This window comes from Microchirus variegatus, assembly GCF_963457635.1.
Source record: "Microchirus variegatus genome assembly, chromosome: 9".
Lineage (NCBI taxonomy): Eukaryota > Metazoa > Chordata > Actinopteri > Pleuronectiformes > Soleidae > Microchirus > Microchirus variegatus.
In genome coordinates this window covers 27,714,878-27,733,114 of record NC_139810.1, presented here as the reverse complement: position 1 = coordinate 27,733,114, position 18,237 = coordinate 27,714,878, and the positions used below count along the sequence as shown (strand labels likewise).

The 18,237-nt window shown below is 42.1% G+C and overlaps 1 protein-coding gene across 1 annotated transcript; it reads left to right on the top strand.

Annotated features, from left to right (window-relative positions):
* Positions 1-774: 774 nt before the first annotated feature.
* LOC310931413 (synaptotagmin-2-like) lies at positions 775-17,866 on the top strand (the record flags this gene model as incomplete). The annotated part of the gene is made up of 8 exons (XM_083894552.1): positions 775-967; positions 1,331-1,491; positions 7,624-7,761; positions 9,361-9,528; positions 10,517-10,684; positions 13,827-13,944; positions 14,280-14,413; positions 17,651-17,866. 8 exons carry the CDS (start codon positions 775-777, stop codon positions 17,864-17,866), a joined length of 1,296 nt encoding a protein of 431 aa, XP_083750678.1.
* Positions 17,867-18,237: the final 371 nt, after the last annotated feature.

The window sequence follows — 18,237 nt, the reverse complement described above, 5'->3', positions numbered from 1 at the left end:
TCCACTGAGTTAGCTCTGGTTCTGTTCAGAATTATAAGACCTTGGTGCTACACAGGGAATCAGCTCCCTTCTTTACCAGTTTTGTTTTATTACACTCTTAGAAATAAAAGTACAAAGTAGAACCATATAAGGTTCTTCGGCTTGTCCTCGTAGGAGAACCCTTTTTGGCTCCATGTAGAACCTTTTTATAAAGGTTCCACCAAGATCCCTTTTAAAACCCTTTTAAAATAACAGGAAAGGGGTTTTAAAGGGTTCTCTGGATCAAAATGGTTCTTACTGGAACCATTAGTGTTACCAAGAACCCTTTAAAAAGGGTTTGCTTTCAGAAGCAAATGGTTCCAGATAGAATGGCCCTTTTGGAACCCTTATTTCTAAGAGTTTAGAACCGTTGTAGTCAATCATGACTTTGACATGAAAAGTGAACGTGGATGCATCATGAGCTGTTATTACACAAACAGTCTTCCTTCACGTTCTCATTTCTTTGCACAAATTCTAGCGATTACGCCTCTTGGTCTTGGATTTAGATGATTTAGCCTAAAAATAACTCTCACGTATAGGATTAACAAACCATAACGGGTAGCGTTTTCCTTCATCCTTTCATTTTCTGGTAACCTTATGCCTCATTATTATGTCAGAGTCGTGCGTGACCATATTTGTCCATGGCATGCCGAATACATCAACCCTCTGATAACGAGTTGGACTTAGACTCGTATAATGTGCATGTTCACTGATGGCTGTGTCTCGTTTTCCTCAGGGACCGCGTGTGCAGCCTAAATGACGAAGTTCAACCTGTTCAGGCACCAGACAGCGCCCATGGTCGCCGCAAAGCCGACGGGGGCCGGCGCCTTGAGCGTGACCTCGGCCCCCGTCGCCGCCTCCGCCGACAACTCCACCGAGGCCGTCGACAAAAACGACGCCTTCGACGAGATCAAGAACAAGTTCCTGAACGAGATCGACAAGATCCCACGTGAGTGGCCCGGCCGTGCAGCCCCGAGCCTAAAAAAAAAACCCGTTCCGATCAACCAACACGACTCGCGCTGATGTCACGCCTAAGCAATGATTTTGGAATTAGATTTTCTCTTTTGCCGCGGGCATCTGCAGCCTCGTAATGTCTTTACTCGGCATCGATCACTGGCTGCCCTTCCTAATGGCAGAGAAATCTAATTTTCACCCAATCTAATTGCTAGACTAGCACCCCTCTTACTAAATATATTTGTCCCAGGACATGACATGGAGTAGACTAAATGATCAGTTGGTCAAATGTCAAAGCATTTGCTTTATCTGTGGATATGTCCTCCATATTTCTTCCCCCCCCCCTCCTCCTCCTCAGTGCCGTCCTGGGCCATCATCGCCATCGCCGTGGTCGCCGCGATGCTCATCCTAACGTGCTGCTTGTGCATCATCAAGAAATGCTGCTGCAAGAAGAAGAAGAACAAGAAGGGCAAGAAGGGGAAGGGTGACATGGGAATGAAGAACCTGAAAGGCGGCGAGGTATGTTTCACCGCGGGGGGTGTGTCACGTCACGTCACAGCCGAGGGGAGCTGAATCTTTGCTACACCAACACTGAGCACGACTGAGCAGGGAACTGACACCTACACTGTGCACGATTCCAGACAAACATGCTGTATATATATGGAGCCGTTATGTGGGCTTTTATTATATTGTTGCTTTCCACCACAACGGACAGACAACAATGCATGAGTTTAACTCGTATTTTTCGGAAACAATTGTTCTCACAATGTGACACGAGTAACTTTACAGTGTATCAAATTACAAATGACTGACAGGAACTGTTTCACCATTTGATGGCTTTCTAACCCACTAAAGTCTATTCTCCACAGGTGTTAATTACACTCTTTATCCACCATGAATACTTTTATTTCTCTCTCTCTCTCTCTTTCTTTGTTTTTTTTATTATTATTATTATTATCATTATTATTATTATTTCCTGTATTTGTCATGAATGTTATTGTTGCTGTTTTTTTGTGCTTTGGGATTTGAGTGGAAAATGACGGAGCCTTTATCTATTCAGCTCCGACTAAGTCATTAAGGAGTAATTATGAAAATTAGCAGTTCGCACAATGACATTGTTTTGGGCCTATAATTATTACCCCCACCCCCCCCCACACACACACACACACACACACAAGTGTGATTGATGATTTTGACAAAGCACAATGAGAAAACATCTAAAACTGGGGCTGTGTTAAAACCCCGACGACCCTGCTGCACAGGATACGATTGTATCCTCTGTCTGTCATTTTCCTCGCTCTCCCGACTGTGTAGCTGACTGCATTTGCTGTGATTACCCTCCTTTGGTGTCTGCTGTGAGTTCAATCTCTTCCTTTGTCTCTTTGCTCTCCTCCTTCCTGCTTTGTGTCTTATGTGTGCTCCGTGTATCTTGACTGTGGTGGACTTCTCTGCCTACGGTAGGTCTGATGGCACGCGGCGCCCCTCTCTGGCCGCTCTGTGTAAGCGCAGACCAGGGCAGGGGGGGAGCATTTTGTTGGGGACTGGGACTGGGGCTGGAGCTGGGCTGGGGCTGGGCTTGGAGGGATTGGATTGCAGTGATGATGACAATGAAAAGTGCTATGGCTTCCTTAGTTTTTTTTGTTGCAAGCTTCAGGTGCTGCGGGTGCTTGAGGAATCAATGGGAGCGTTTTTTAAAGCTGCTTTTTTTCGCAAAATCAACTGAACTGATATGCCGCACCAACTGCTATGTCTTGATTATCCAGAGATTGCAATTTTTTTGGCTAAAAGAACATTAAAAAAAAATATTTTTGAAATGGTTTGAAAATGAAACATGAATCTCATCCTATTGTCGAGCCTTTGAATGACGAGTGCACTCAGCGAGATCACTAACATGCATGTGCAAGGGCTAAGCTGCGTATTTGTCAAAAAACAACAAGAAAATAGCTACAAAAAAATAAAACCTAAACTGAGAGAGCGCTTTGAAGCATGTTTCCACCATGACAGACCTCAAAAGCTCATATCTCAAATAATTTCTCTCCACATACACTGCCGTTCTAAAGTTTGGGGTCGCTTAGAAATGTCCTTATTTTTGAAGGAAAATCACTTTTTTTTTCAATGAATATAACATTCAATGAATCATAAATACATTGTTAATGTGGTAAACAACTATTCTAGCCTATGTACATAGGTGTATAGAGGCCCATTTCCAGTGTTCTAATGGTACATTGTGTTTGCTAATCACGTTAGAAGGCTATTGGATGATTAGAAAACCCTTGTGCAATGATGTTAGCACAGCTGAAAACAGTTGGTTTGAAGAGCAGAATTATTATTTTGACTCATTTCTAATCTTGTCAATGTCTCGACTAAATTTTCTATTCATTTTGCAACTCTTTTGATGAATAAAAGTGTGACTATTAATGGAAAACACGCCAAAAAAAAAACTGTATAGGTGACCCCCAAACTTTTGAACGGTAGTGTCGTAAAATTCACCTACTGTGCAAACACGCTCCGATGTTCCACGCGACACTTATACAGCTGTTTGTAGGATGAAAAATGACAAAGACCAGCATATGCCCTTGCAGTAGGAAACCATTGAATGGCCACAACTTGACTTGAGAGTAACTTTCCTGGATGACCCATGCTGCTGACATACAAGGTGACAGTCATTGACACCACCTCCTCCTCCTCCTCCTCCTCCTCCTCCTCCTCTCTCCCCCCCCTGAAGCACTTGGGTCTCACTGAGGAGAAATGGTGGGCCGGGATGTTTGCCCACATTTGCAGTCAACTGATTTCAGTTGATTCCAAGTTGCGGACGACGATCAAGATTTTTATTTCATTCGATTAAACAAACAAACAAACAAACAAACAAACAAAGAAAAAAACCTCAGTGTTGACCAAAGGGCACTCATTCAGACCCACCATGCCTTTATCTTTGAACCCCCACTGGAAGTATGACAACTACTGGAAATTCTCTATGTAGCATGATCCCGCCATGGATGTGTACATTTCACTCCGAACACATGTACAGAGGTTTTTGGGCGTGATAAAAAAAAAAAAATATATATATATGTTTATGTCATAGAGGTTTATATAAGGTTTTTATTCATGTGCATTAATCATCTAAAAAAAAAGAAACTTGGATCCTGCATTGTGTGGCCTGGCATGCTTGAATGAAAAGCATTTAGCACAATTTAGACAGAGAATGCCACATATAAGGAATTATTTGTGTGAAAGTGAGTGTGTGTGTGTGTGGGAGAGAATTTTTAAAGCATGCGTGAGAGCTTGCATGGAAGCAAATGTGAGTATGAGCGTGTGCGCGTGTGTGTGCGTGTGTGTGTTCCTCTTCCAGCTCTTCATTGCGTAGCTGGACCCTTACGAAGACATCAATGTCTTTTCAAGACGACAGCCATAGGGAAGTAGGCCACGCTGAGTTATTATCCGACTTCAGGAGCGAAAGTTGACTTTAATATTTATCATCCGAGCATATTTTGCCCCATCGCTCGATTAGTCAGAGTTGAAAGAGCCGAGAGCCGGAGGTGGATAGAGGAGGAGGAGGAGGAGGAGGCTCTGGTGTGATGTAACGGCGAGATGGCTGATAAGGAAGAAAAAAAAAAAAAAAAAACAGATGACGATGTGATTTCACTTTTTCATCACGCTCCAATTATCTCAGGAGCAGTTAATTGTCATCAAACTGCTGCACAGTGTTGGAATAATGATTAAAAAAACATTAGCAGCCAGAAAATATGGAAGAAAATGTTGAAATCTTTCAGTGAGAACAGCGAGTTATAACAATAATAAGAGCAGAATAAGATGCGTTTGCTTTTGTAGGCCGTGTTTGAAAAGTGTGGGGAGAGAATAAGTTATTCATTAAGAAAAAAAGACCACTAAACTGAACAAGACGTGACTGAAATATGTGTCGTTTGGTTATAACGAGGATAGAATGTAAATAAGTGCGTTAATAAATGAATTATTAATAGTTTCAGACAGGTTTAGGGTAAAGGGAAATATGACTTTAATCTGCGATGTTGCGTTTCACACACCTCAGGCAGCCAATGAAACACGATATCGAAGATTAAAGGCATATTTTTCACTTTTCTCTTCTTTTCTTTTAGAAAACAACACTTTTGTTCCAGAGGAACCCCAAAGTTCCAGAGGTGTCAAACTGGCGGCTTGCGGCCCACATGTGGCGCATAGCTTAATATCACGTCATTATTTACCTAATTTTCTGTTTTTTATATTAATAGATTTATTTTGGCATTATTCCATTTCAAATCAAACACTTTTATTTTCAAATTCTGTAAAATATTACGATTAATATATATATTTTTTATAGTTGGTTTTTTTTCTTTTTAAACTCTAGTTTTTACTACTTTTTTATATATATATATATTGATCTGAATATCTTTATTGCGATATAAAGTAATACATGTAAGTAAAGTTTTATTTTTAAAGCACATTACCACAGCTGGCGCTGACCAATGTGCTGTACATGGTGCATAAGCTAAAAAATTATAAAAAAATAGGATAAAATAGAATAGATAAGTAAATAAAATACACATACAGAACAGTGGTTTAAGCTAAGATGACATCAACAGACAACACTTAATTACAGACATAACAGTGTAAGACAATTGTCTCTTTAAGAAGCTAATTGGCCTTAAGGTCATTTGAGTTTGACACCTTGATTTATTAATGCACTTATTTACATTTGACCCCGTTATAACCAAATTATCGATGTATTTCAGTTGCAGGCATTTCTTTACAACTCAGTTTTGTTCAGTTTAAGCCTTTTTCTTCTCGTAACTTAAAGGCGCCATGTGTAAGAATGTGGCCAAAAACGGTTACTACGCTCAAATTCAAAATACCTGTATTTGGTCTTTTAGGTTTAGTTTTCTCCGCCATTGTAGCTCAGACGTAACTGGCAACCCCCGTGGTTGCTCGGCAGCTGAGACTCTACTGACTGCAATGATTGGTAGACGGCGGTAGGTGGCGCCACATGCCGAAACATGATTTCAAAACGTAAACATGATTTGCAGTCTGCAAAATATTTTTATTAATTCAAATATTTTGTCTGTACTGTTGTTGTTGGTGAGTTCAGTTTGTTATATGAACATTATTCCTGAGTCTCTGTGACATATTAGGAGGATTTTATGGCCAGTTGCTATAGATTTATTACATAATGCACCTTTAACTGATATGAAGTGAGCACTGCAAATTTGCTCGTTCCAGTCGCTCCTCCTGATGGCTTGCAAAACTTCACGGGAAAACTTCAGGCTTTTATCTTGTTTGTTAAAACGATTCCTGCAACCGACAGCACAACAAGACATGTTGTTGGTTTACCTGTTGCGCACAATAGCGATTTCTGCAACCGACATGCGCAGTAGAGAGAAGGTGACGCGCCCGTGACGTAGACTGCCAAGGAGTCTATTAGGAGGATTTCATGGCCTGTTGCTTTAGGTTTATTACATAATGCACCTTTAATGAGTAACTTATTCTATCCCCACATTTTTTTAAACAAGGGCTACATTAATGAGTCAGGAGCAGAGACACCGCAGACAGCTATATCGCGTGTCTTGAAGTAAAGTAAACCAGCGTACGTTGTCAGATTTGAGCAAGTTTTGAGCAGACTTCTCAAAAACGTGTCGAGACGTGTCAGGAAACACTGCGTCGGCGTCTTTTAATCGCATTTGTCTTCCACTCGTCGTAGCTCCTCCGTCCGTCCTGCGGTTCCTCACAGACACAGATGTCGCCGGGCCGCTTGCATACTGGAAATAACGCCGCGCACGCCGCGAAGAGGACGAAATAACAAGAACACCTGTCACTGAAGGCGGGAACGATTGCTCTATAATAAAAGATTTCACTGTAATTGCATTTCCACAGTCTGGTTTTTTTTTTTTTCCCATGCGGCCTCGTTGTTGTTGGCTCATGTTAGGTGACGCTTGCGTTCCTCTGCGTGGGATACGTGACTCATTATCGTCATACTGGACTTGAGAATTGAGAATTTTGCTTTTTGGAATTCAGTGAATCGGGGTTCTTGTTATTTTGTCCATGACCAGAGTTGTATTAATTTGAAGAAAACCTCAAAAAAGTGATTATAGGCATATATATAATTAGGAAAAAGAACTTCCAGTGGATCAGCTATTGTATTACTTTGCATTTTATCTAAGGTATTCCTGTTATTTCTCTCCACCCTCTGTATTATTGACTGTTTTTCTCTTGTTTCCCACTCGCTACTCTATCTCTGTGTCTGTCCTTCTGTCAGTCTTTATATACGATAGCTGCTAAATGACATTTCTACAACGACACGTACTCCCAGGAGAGAACTCCCTGCCTCTGATCTTAGCAGAGTGTATCATTACCTGTAAATGCTCATTATACGATAACAAAAAAGAAAAGAAAAGAAAAGAAAACAGCAAATGGTGTCACCCAAGAAATATTGAAATCAAGTCAGGTTGCAACTGTGGTCATCGATGAACAGATTGCACTAGTAACACCTGGGGGTGAGCAGAGGGGGTAAGTGGCAGGTAGGTGTTGTGACTAACCCGACTGCTGATGCCCAAAAGGTTTTGATGTTCAGCACGGACGCCGCGTCCAAACACTCCTCTGACTTGTCCCTCTTCCTCCCTCCTCCCTCCTGTCTTGTCTCTGCAGAAACAACAGGACGACGACGACGAAGAAGACGACGTGGAACCTGGACTGACCGGAGACGAGAAAGAAGAGGAAGTGAAGGAGAAGGAGAAGCTCGGGAAGCTGCAGTACTCTATCGACTATGACTTCCAGGAGAACAAGGTGACGAGATTGGTTCACGTTGTCTGGCATAGCATTTAGGGGGTGCTGCGTCCTTTGGCCTCAAGCTGGGCTACACATTTTTTTTATTCTGGGGTTTAAAGAAAAAAAAAAGAGAAATATGTCCTTTTCTGTTTTCACATTTTAACAATATATTTTCTTTGTAATCACAACATGGGACTTTCCAAAAACATAATTATTTTTGATCAATATTGAAGTTTATTGAAAAGTCATCATAAAGAGAGATCACTGAACACAAATGTGACAATAACTGAAAGAAAAGAATAGGCTGTTGTACAAAATTGCCTGTTGTGTGCAATACAAGAAAAAAAAACGAAAATCTGAAATGTGGAGAAAATACATAAAACATTAAATGTTCTATTATAATACTGGTCTGTCAATTCATCATTGAGTTCCTTCTGTAACTTTACCCCCAAAATCTGACACACATCTGTATTTAATATTACGTGTGCAGGCCCCGTAGGAAGTATGTATTCCTATGCTACGCTAATGCTAATCGAAAAGTTTAAAAATTGCGTTGTCCAACCACATACAACAAACACAAACACAATTTTTAAAATTTTCCAAAGTTTGTATTATGTTATCCCTACGCTAATCCTAATCGTAGCCTCGCCAGCTTACCTTTGGAAATAGGTTCGCCAAGTTAGCCGCAAAGTCGTAGCATGCTAACGCAAAATAAATATGTGCTCCATTCGCGTATCGGTGAATGTACACCGATTTCGTCGTTTCAGTATAAGACCATGTTCTGCGGTGAACCGCGTGAAAATGTCTCACCCGCCGTGAGAGGACAGCCTCTGCACTCCCAACTCCCTGCTCCAGACAGCGCAGCTGCTGCTGATGAGCCTCTACCTGCCTGGTGTAGCGTGATATATCAACAAAAGTTAAAATTCCTCAAAAAATGTTGAAAATCAAGGATGCACACCATTGGGCTGTGCTCAACCCATATCCAAAGTCTCAGGGCGATCTGACTAACGGTCAGGGAGCTATACCCGTCACAGACAGACAGACGGACACAACTTGCTTTGTAGATAGATGTTCTCACGTTCTCTTGCTAGTCTCTCACATAGATAATCCTTGTAAATTATAATTTCATTCTCTCAGTTTAAAGACTGGTATCTCGAAATGTTAACATGAAAGATCCTATGAAAAACTGATTAGTGGATTCCAGATGTCCAACTGCATTTATTATTCTAATTGCTCTTTTCTGAAGTTTAATTATAGCATCTAAGTTTGTTTAATTTGAGTGTTTCCCCCAAATGTTGGCACAGTATGACGTATGAGGCATTACAAGTGAACAGAACAATATCCTCGGGCAGTTTTTAATTCAACAAATCCTTTGTTTCATAAAGAATAGCAACATATTTAGATCATTTATGAATAATAAAGATTACATTTATGAATTTCAACGTTATCTGTTTACATGTAAATATCAGCATTGGTCTCGGAAAGTTAGCGGCATTTTTTTGGGCCTCAAACTTCTTTGATTATAAAAAAGTTTTCCATGACATTGTGAGGGATTTACCTTCAGTATTAAGGCTCTTCAGTTTTGTGCTATAATCACCTCCATGCTCCCTTCACCAGTTGACTGTGGGGATCCTTCAAGCCGCCGATCTCCTCTCCATGGACAGCGGCGGCACCTCCGACCCTTACGTCAAGGTCTTCGTCCTCCCCGACAAGAAGAAGAAGTTTGACACGAAGGTTCACAAGAAAACTCTCAATCCCGTCTTCAATGAGACGTTCTCCTTCAAGGTGAGCTAAAAAAGACACTGATTACTTATCAAAACAACACGCCTGTCTTATCTGTTTAACGGGCGCACAGCTCTTGTAAAAGGTCGACTCCTCCCCTCTGCTTCCGTTTCACTTTAAAGACGAGCACCTGCTCAGATTCTGATGTCTTTTTTTTTTTTTTCCCCTCTTTAACACTTTTGGCCAGCACTGATTTAAAAAAAAAAAGAAAAAAAAAAAGCAGCAGACATTTTGAAGGTGTCTGACAAGGAGAGTGTGGTGGAGAATCAAATTAAAGGCGAGGGCCACCTCCACTGAAACCTGCCTGCTGACACAGCGTTTGGAAACGAAAAAAACATTTCAAACGGCCGTCAAAGTCAAAGTAGTTCTGCTGAAGCAGCATGTTATTAAGTCAGGAAGGACCAAAATTGCAATTTATATTGCTTTATAATACTGACACTACCGTTCAAAAGTTTGGGGTCACTTAGAAATGTCCTTATTTTTGAAGAAAAAGCACTTTTTTTTCAATGAATATAACATTACATGAATCAAAAACACACTTTGTTAATGTGGTAAATGACTATTCTAGCTGCAAACTTCTGGTTTTTAATAGAATATGTACATAGGTGTATAGAGGCCCATTTCCAGTGTTCTAATGGTAGCTTGTGTTTGCTTATTGCGTTAGAAGACTATTGGATGATTAGAAAACCCTTGAAAACCCTTGTGCAATGATGTTAGCACAGCTGAAAACAGTTTTGCTGGTTGTTTGGCGAATGAAAATCATTATTTCTAATCTTGTCAATGTCTTGACAATATTTTCTATTCATTTTTTAACTCTTTTGATGAATAAAAGTGTGACTTTTAATGGAAAATACAACAAAAGTTGTATAGGTGACCCCAAACTTCTGAACAGCAGTGTGTACTATAGTGGGTTTTTTCTCTGTAGGAACTTTTACAAATGTGTGAAATAAAAAAAAACACAAAACAAATACGTTTGGTCGCTGTCTTTCAGATTCCATTCCAAGAAATGGGAGGGAAGACGCTGGTGATGTCCGTCTACGACTTCGATCGCTTCTCCAAACACGACGTCATCGGCGAGATCAAAATACCCATCAACACCCTGGACCTGGCTAAGCCATTAGAGGTTTGGAGAGACCTGGACAGCGCGGATCAAGAGGAGGTGAGGGCGCTGCTGAATGTCACAGCGGGACGGGGATCGGATGTTTGATGGTTAAGCCTTCAACGCTGAGCGTATCGCAGAGGACGCGATTGCGTTACCGTAATTACGAGCTATCGGACAAATTCCAGCGGTTTCCGAAAGCTGAGCAGTTGCAGGTCAAAGCCAATTATGTGGTTATTACGGTAATTTCACTTACGCTGTTTGCAGGAAGCCGTGATTCAGCGTCTTTGTCACAAGAGAGGAGAGCGTTAGAAAAACACCTGTGCACATTTTTGGACATTGAGACGAAAACTCAAACAAATGTTACTTTAAATATGTTTTATACTGTTCAAATTTCAAATTCAACACACGCAAAATCTGGTGTTTTCCGAATACAAATTTGAGTCTTTCTTTATTTTAAGTTGTTAACGCACTACTTTGACACGCAGTAAATTGTTAAAGGTCACATAGAGTGGTCCTGTCCACTTACATATATGAACTTGTTTTTATGGTCAAAACCTCCTAGTTGCTGTAAACGAGACGATAGAAATCCTCTTTTCTGACGCTGTTTTTCTGCTGCGAGATTTCAGAGTGAACTTTCACCCCCAGAAGACAGAGTCTTGTGATTGGCCAGTACTATCCAGCACATCCGTTCTCAGAAGCGCAGCGCCCCCCTCTGGAATGGTGGATGCACTGCTCCTCATTATCAAAACATTGTTTTAACAGTGTTTAAAAATAGCTTCTTCACGACTCCCCGCCGCAGTCCCTTTATGACTTTAAACCGGAGTCAGACCCAGAGTCAGAAGACACTGTTGCTCGTGAAACACCTCCACAACGGACGTTATTCTTCTTCTGCGGTTCAATGTACGCAACCGGATGTGCCCGGACTACCGCCCGCAGCAGGACGATCGGTTGTTCAGGAGAACCACTGCTTACGTAACTATTACGGGATTTTCAGTGATCTCGTTGAGCCCCGAGATTACAATAAAACACAACGTTCTCAGCAGTGGCTGAACTGTTTGTTTCGAACCGTCAGGGCTTCATAAACAAGGTAATGACGCAGATACACACCAAAAAAACAGCGATTAGGAACTTCCGCTTTAATAACTGCCAGATATTGAAAGTTATTCTGGTTATTGAGGTGTTAAAGGGTTAAAAATACGAGCTGACAATATTGGCTGTGAATCACAAGCCTTATGAATCTGAGCAAAGAAACGACAGCTAATAACGACGGTACACTCTTAGAAATAAAAGTGCTAAGTAGAGCCATGTAAGGTTCTTCGGCTTCTCCTCATATGGGAACCCTTTTTGGCTCCAGGTAGAACCTTTTTATAAAGGTTCTACCTGGAACCCTTTTGGAGGGTTCCACCAAGAACCATTTTAAAACCCTTTATTCAGGAAAGGAGTTTTAAAGGGTTCTCTGGATCAAAATGGTTGTAACTGGAACCATTAGTGTTACCAAGAACCCTTGAAAAAACCTTTATTCAGGGGAAAGGGTTTTTGAGAAGCAAATGGTTCCAGGTAGAACCTCAGCCCTTGTAGAAGAACCCTTTATAAGGAACCCTTATTTCCTTTGAGATTGAAGGTTGTTATTTTCCGTGGCCGTGCAAGTCTGTATTTACTACTCAACATTATACATTATACCACATCAGGATATTAAAACAGGTTTGAGCCTTTGCTTCTGCCGCCTCTCCAGAGTCACCTTTAAAGTTAGTACTGTTAATTTAGCTTGTAGACATTTTTATTTTATTGACTTTGAAAACACATGAGTCATGAGTGGGTTTAAAAATAATTATTTGTACCGACACAAAAAGGGGCAGTTTGTGTTTCTCTGTCTCGGATCTTGATGTAAAAATATGTAAAACTGAGATGACGAGCGTTTACAACAGGCACTTTAAGCCCATTTAGGAACTCACCCACATTATACCTAATCGTCCCTCCTTCTTTTTAATAGTCTTGAACTTAAACTTAGCAGCGGGCGGAGATTTAAAGCGATTGTTTGTCTTTAGCCTGACGAGGTGGACTGTAAAAAAAAACGTTTTATATGCATTATTTATTTATTATCATGCACCTTTAATGTGAATGAGAGGGAAGGGAAAGAGAGAGAGGGGGGGAGAGACGGAGCTTGGCTGAGTCTCAGTTGCTTACTTTACGTCAAAAGGTGTAAAAAAAACAAAAAAAAAACATCTGCATCTTTCGTTAAATTCCCTTTATTTTTATAAATGCAACTCCAATTCAGACCCTCGTTTATTTAGAACAGGGGTTCTCAAAGTGTTGATACCTGAGGGCCAATTTGGGAACCCAACATTGGACTGAGGGCCGCCAAAGAAAAAAAAAACAGAAAGAAATCCTATTTGTAATCATTTTAATGACCAGATTGCAGTTCTACAGTTAAGCGTTAAGTAATATAAGCGTTAATATAATGTTATTTAAGCGTTAATATAATAACACTTTATAATTTATTGGGTAATTACCCAGTATTTTGGCCATTGTTCTTACCTTCTAATTACAGGTTAATACCAAGTAACACATTTCTGTTACCATATATTTACTGGGTAAATAGCTAGTAATTGGGGGCTGTAGCTACCTGCTTATTACCAGCTTATAACACAATAATACACTAAAATTCACCATATAGAAACCAGGTAAATACCCAGTATTTTTGTTTACACTTATTGGTCTGTATCCAGTAATGTCCAACAAACATTTAACAACCTTAGTAGCTCCTGGGTTAAAACTATCAACTGTAATTCATTGCGGGGGCCGTCAGAAATGTTTCTGCGGGCCGCCATTGGCCCCCGGGCCGCACTTTGAGAACCAATGATTTAGAAGGAGTAACGAGGTCTTTTCGGTTTACTCACTTTAGGCATTTCTGACCATATAAATAAATCAAATTATCCGACTTCTTGCCAGTGGGCAGGGAAACGTCCTCAGGACCAGGATTGAGGCCGAAAACTCAAAAACATTCACAGTCTTTTTACGAATATTCTAGCTCTACCCTTGTTGTCAGAGGTGTCAGTATTTCATTTTAACGTTGTTGTTTCAGTCCCTGAAGACACGTCATGGTCCTTTAATGACTAAATATAAACCATCTCTTACATAATGCTCCTTTTGACTCTCCCTCTTTTCTCCTCCCTCTCCTTCTTCTTCTTCTTCTTCTCAGCCGGAGAAGCTGGGTGACATTTGCATCTCCCTGCGTTACGTCCCCACCGCTGGAAAGCTCACCATCTGTATTCTGGAGGCTAAGAACCTGAAGAAAATGGACGTGGGTGGACTGTCAGGTGCTGTACACACTGTGCACACAGCTCTGCATCACATTATTCCATCTTATTACCACACACACACACACACACACACACTTTTAATGTTTACACTTGAGCATTATCAGGTATTTTTGGTGCAGATTAACGTGTGATTCCGACGCTCACAGAGAGACTGCAGCTCTGCTCACGTGCTGACGCTGCAGTCCTCCCCCATGCAGCAACCCAACACTCATCCCCACCCCCCCGGCCTCACGATGGCCCCATCTGTTGGTGCATGACAGCACTGCAACCCACATATGCATGTCAAGGGCATTTTTTTTCTCCAGCAACATCGAGATCTTTTGTCTTTTTAGATCCCTATGTGAAAATCAACCTGCTGCAGAACGGAAAGAGGCTGAAGAAGAAGAAAACGACGGTGAAAAAGAACACTTTGAACCCGTACTACAACGAGTCGTTCAGCTTTGAGATTCCTCTCGAGCAGATGCAGGTAAGGGTGTGGAACGATGTGTTTAAAAACACCACAGAATGTAGAAGTAGCACAGTACGTGTCATACACAGGGTTGCATTTGCATTTTTGTGACACGATGTCGTTGATTGAAGAAGAAAAGCCTTTCAGGATCTGTGTGTAAAACGTCAGGAAGAAGGATTACACAAAGTACAACCTGAGCAAGTGTTCGTATCAGTGCAGGAAATCAACTAAGACTAAGACCTTTTTAATACCACGGAGAACAGAAAGTAGTGCCGTAACAGTTTAAAGGATACAAAGGAGGATCAATAGTGGATCGTTAGCTCTGGAACATTATTATTTACAGAGTTATGTTGCGGGAAAGTAACTAATATTTGATATCTGTGCTGTACAGTAGGCATATGCTTTTTTTCTAACACATCCTGCAGTTTATGAGGAACATTTCTTCTCATTTAGAATCATGATTCTGATCACATGGTACAGTAATTGCTCACATTTAATTTGTATTGTTCTCCATCAACCCCTGAAGGAAATATCTGGCTCTAAATCGGCTAAATGCTCCACTAACATTGACTGTACAGTACAATGCAAACAGTGTGTGTTTACTGGTTGGTGCTGTGTTGATACTGTTTCTCAGGGGTGTCCAAACTTTTATTGAAAGGACCTGGTATAGTACCACGTGTGCATCGCACTGATGACGGGACCGTACCTATGTTCCCTGGGTCCTATGTTCCCCGCTTTGTATGTGACCGGGGAACATAGAACCCTTTCTCTAACCCTAATCCTAACCCTACCCTTTTTCAAAAAAAGGGTCCTATGTTCCCCTGTCACATACAAAGTGGACCTTTTTTGGGAAAAACGGGGAACATAGGACCCGGGGGAACATAGGTATGACCCCCTGATGACTATCCTTGTCGACTACTAAATGAAGCTAGCTTAAAGCTAGGTTTACGGGGGGTCGTACCTATGTTTCGTACCTATGTCGTTCCCCGTTTTTCCCAAAAAAGGTCCACTTTGCTCCCTGCGCACAAAGCGGGGAAAATAGGACCCGGGGAACATAGATACGGTCCCGGTTTACGGTCACCGTAGTGTGCCGGCCGCGTGACAAAAATGGAGTCATATCCTGTGTCGCGCACCTCTGAATTTTTCGTAACTTTGTCGGGCTGTGGGGCGAGACAACTCAGGTGGAGCAGGTCCGCTTGTACACAAATATGTATGGCTTTTCTGTCCGAGAGCACAGAGACAGTCAAACTCCTGGAAGGAGATCACTACCACGTTATAAAAAGACAATGGCTTTTGCCGTAGGACGTGGAAAAACACTTTGTGAAAGTTGTTGTTTACTACTGTCGCTAGGCAGCGTACTTTACTTACGCCTTCTCTACTGTCGTTCATTTAAGTGCGTTTGTAGCACGCGTTCTGTATTACTTATTACAACAAAAACAGTAAAATAAACTTTGCATCAACTCTGCTAAAGTCGTATATACATACAGTAGCTACAGCTACAGTGTCGGACAATGTTGGATAACGACGTTAGCACACGTTGACTTCCTGCTTGTTCACTGAGTATTTTGGTTGTACGCCCCCTGCCGTTGAGGCGAATACTGCAACGAAACAACACGTTAGCATAACGTGTTGTTTCGTTGCATGCTTGTAGGTCACGGGCCATCTGCTGGGCCCCGCGCCAAAGCTTAAGCATAAACAAGGCTTAAAGCTAGGTTTATACTCGATTGTATGGGGTCGTACCTATGTTCCCCGGGTCCTATGTTCCCCGTTTTTCCAAAAAAGGTCCTATGTTCCCCACTTTGTATGTGACAGGGGAACATAGGACCCTTTTTTGAAAAAGGGTAGGGTTAGGGTCAACGTTTTTTCCGAATCGCTAGTCTGTTTTTTAGACTTCTCTACTGTCGTTCATTTTAGTGCGTTTGTAGCACGCGTTCTGAATTACTTATTACAACAAAAACAGTAAAATAAACTTTGCATCAACTCTGCTAAAGTCGTATATACATACAGTAGCTACAGCTACAGTGTCGGACAATGTTGGATAAAGACGTTAGCACACGTTGACTTCCTGCTTGTTCACTGAGTATTTTGGTTGTGCGCCCCCTGCCGTTGAGGCGAATACTGCAACGAAACAACACGTTAGCATAACGTGTTGTTTCGTTGCATGCTTGTAGGTCACGGGCCATCTGCTGGGCCCCGCGCCAAAGCTTAAGCATAAACAAGGCTTAAAGCTAGGTTTATACTCGATTGTAGGGGGTCGTACCTATGTTCCCCGGGTCCTATATTCCCCGTTTTTCCAAAAAAGGTCCTATGTTCCCCTGTCACATACAAAGTGGGGAACATAGGACCTTTTTTGGAAAAACGGGGAACATAGGACCTTTTTTGGAAAAACGGGGAACATAGGACCCGGGGAACATAGGTACGACCCCCTACAATCGAGTATAAACCTAGCTTTACCCTTTTTTGAAAAAGGGTAGGGTTAGGGTTAGGGTAAGAGAAAGGGTCCTATGTTCCCCGGTCACATACAAAGTGGGGAACATAGGACCCGGGGAACATAGGACCCGGGGAACATAGGACCCGGGGAACATAGGTACGGTCCCCGCTGTAGTGTGCCGGGCACGCGCCGAAAATGACGCCATATCCTGTGTCGCGTCGGGCACGTGAGCTCCAAAAGGTGTCGCGGCGCTAGGATTTTTCCAACTTTGTCGGCTACGGCGCGCGCCAACTCTTAAGCCTTGCTTAAAGCCTAAGTATAAACAAGGCTTATACGGTGGTTCAGTTCACGCATGTGCACCCAACGCGCTCTTTGCGCGGTTGCCAAATCTGGGCTGCACGCACTGCGCTTTGGTGACGCAATTGGAATATAATATTTTCATTGTCGAAACCATAATTTTTTTAGTTGCAATGTCGCCAAATCTAAGCCACGCAGGAGTGAATGCATCACACTATAGGAGGTGAGTGTATGTATCTGTTTGTCACAGCTGGGTTGGGAACTTAGGACACTGGTTACAGAGTGCAGCTCTTCACCAGCTGAGCCAACGGGGATGACACATGACCAGGGTCGATTTTTCTGTCCCAGTCCATCCCTGGAACATAAATAATCCATTATAAAACCGAAAGCTGCAGGCCGTACACAACCTGACAGCGGGTTTGGCCTGCGGGCCGGCGTTTGGACATGCCTGCCGTACAGTGTGTGCAGTCGAGTTAGAATCAATCAATTTAATATTTATGACCATTTTTTTCTACCCATTCTCTCAGAAAATCCAAGCCGTGATCACGGTGCTGGATTACGACAAGATTGGCAAGAACGACGCCATCGGTAAGATCTGGGTGGGAAGTAAGTCCACGGGCGCCGGGCTCAAACACTGGTCCGACATGCTGGCCAACCCCCGCCGTCCCATCGCCCAGTGGCATCCACTGCAGCCAGAGGAGGAGGTGGATGCTTCCCTCGCGGCCCTGAACGCCAAGAAGTAAAACTCCCACACCAGAACACATCGTCCCCCCCCCCACCACCACCACCACCACCACCATCCCCAACACCTGCACCCATGCATTTCCCCCATTCAGGTCCCACATGTCAGTGTATATCCCCTTCCCCCCCCTCCTCCTCCTCCTCCTCCTTTTCCCCACTGCCACCTTTAAAAAGATAAATTGAAATCATTTGACATGATGACGAGATATAGTTACAAAAAAAAAGAAAAGGAAAAAAAAGCATCATGTTATATTTAATCATGTCATTGAGAAAAAAAAAAAAAAAAAAAGAATTACAGGATGGACAGAGACTCCGTTGATTTCCTTTAGATCTATTTTTGTATCGGGGTTGTGGTTCCATTAATAAGAATACA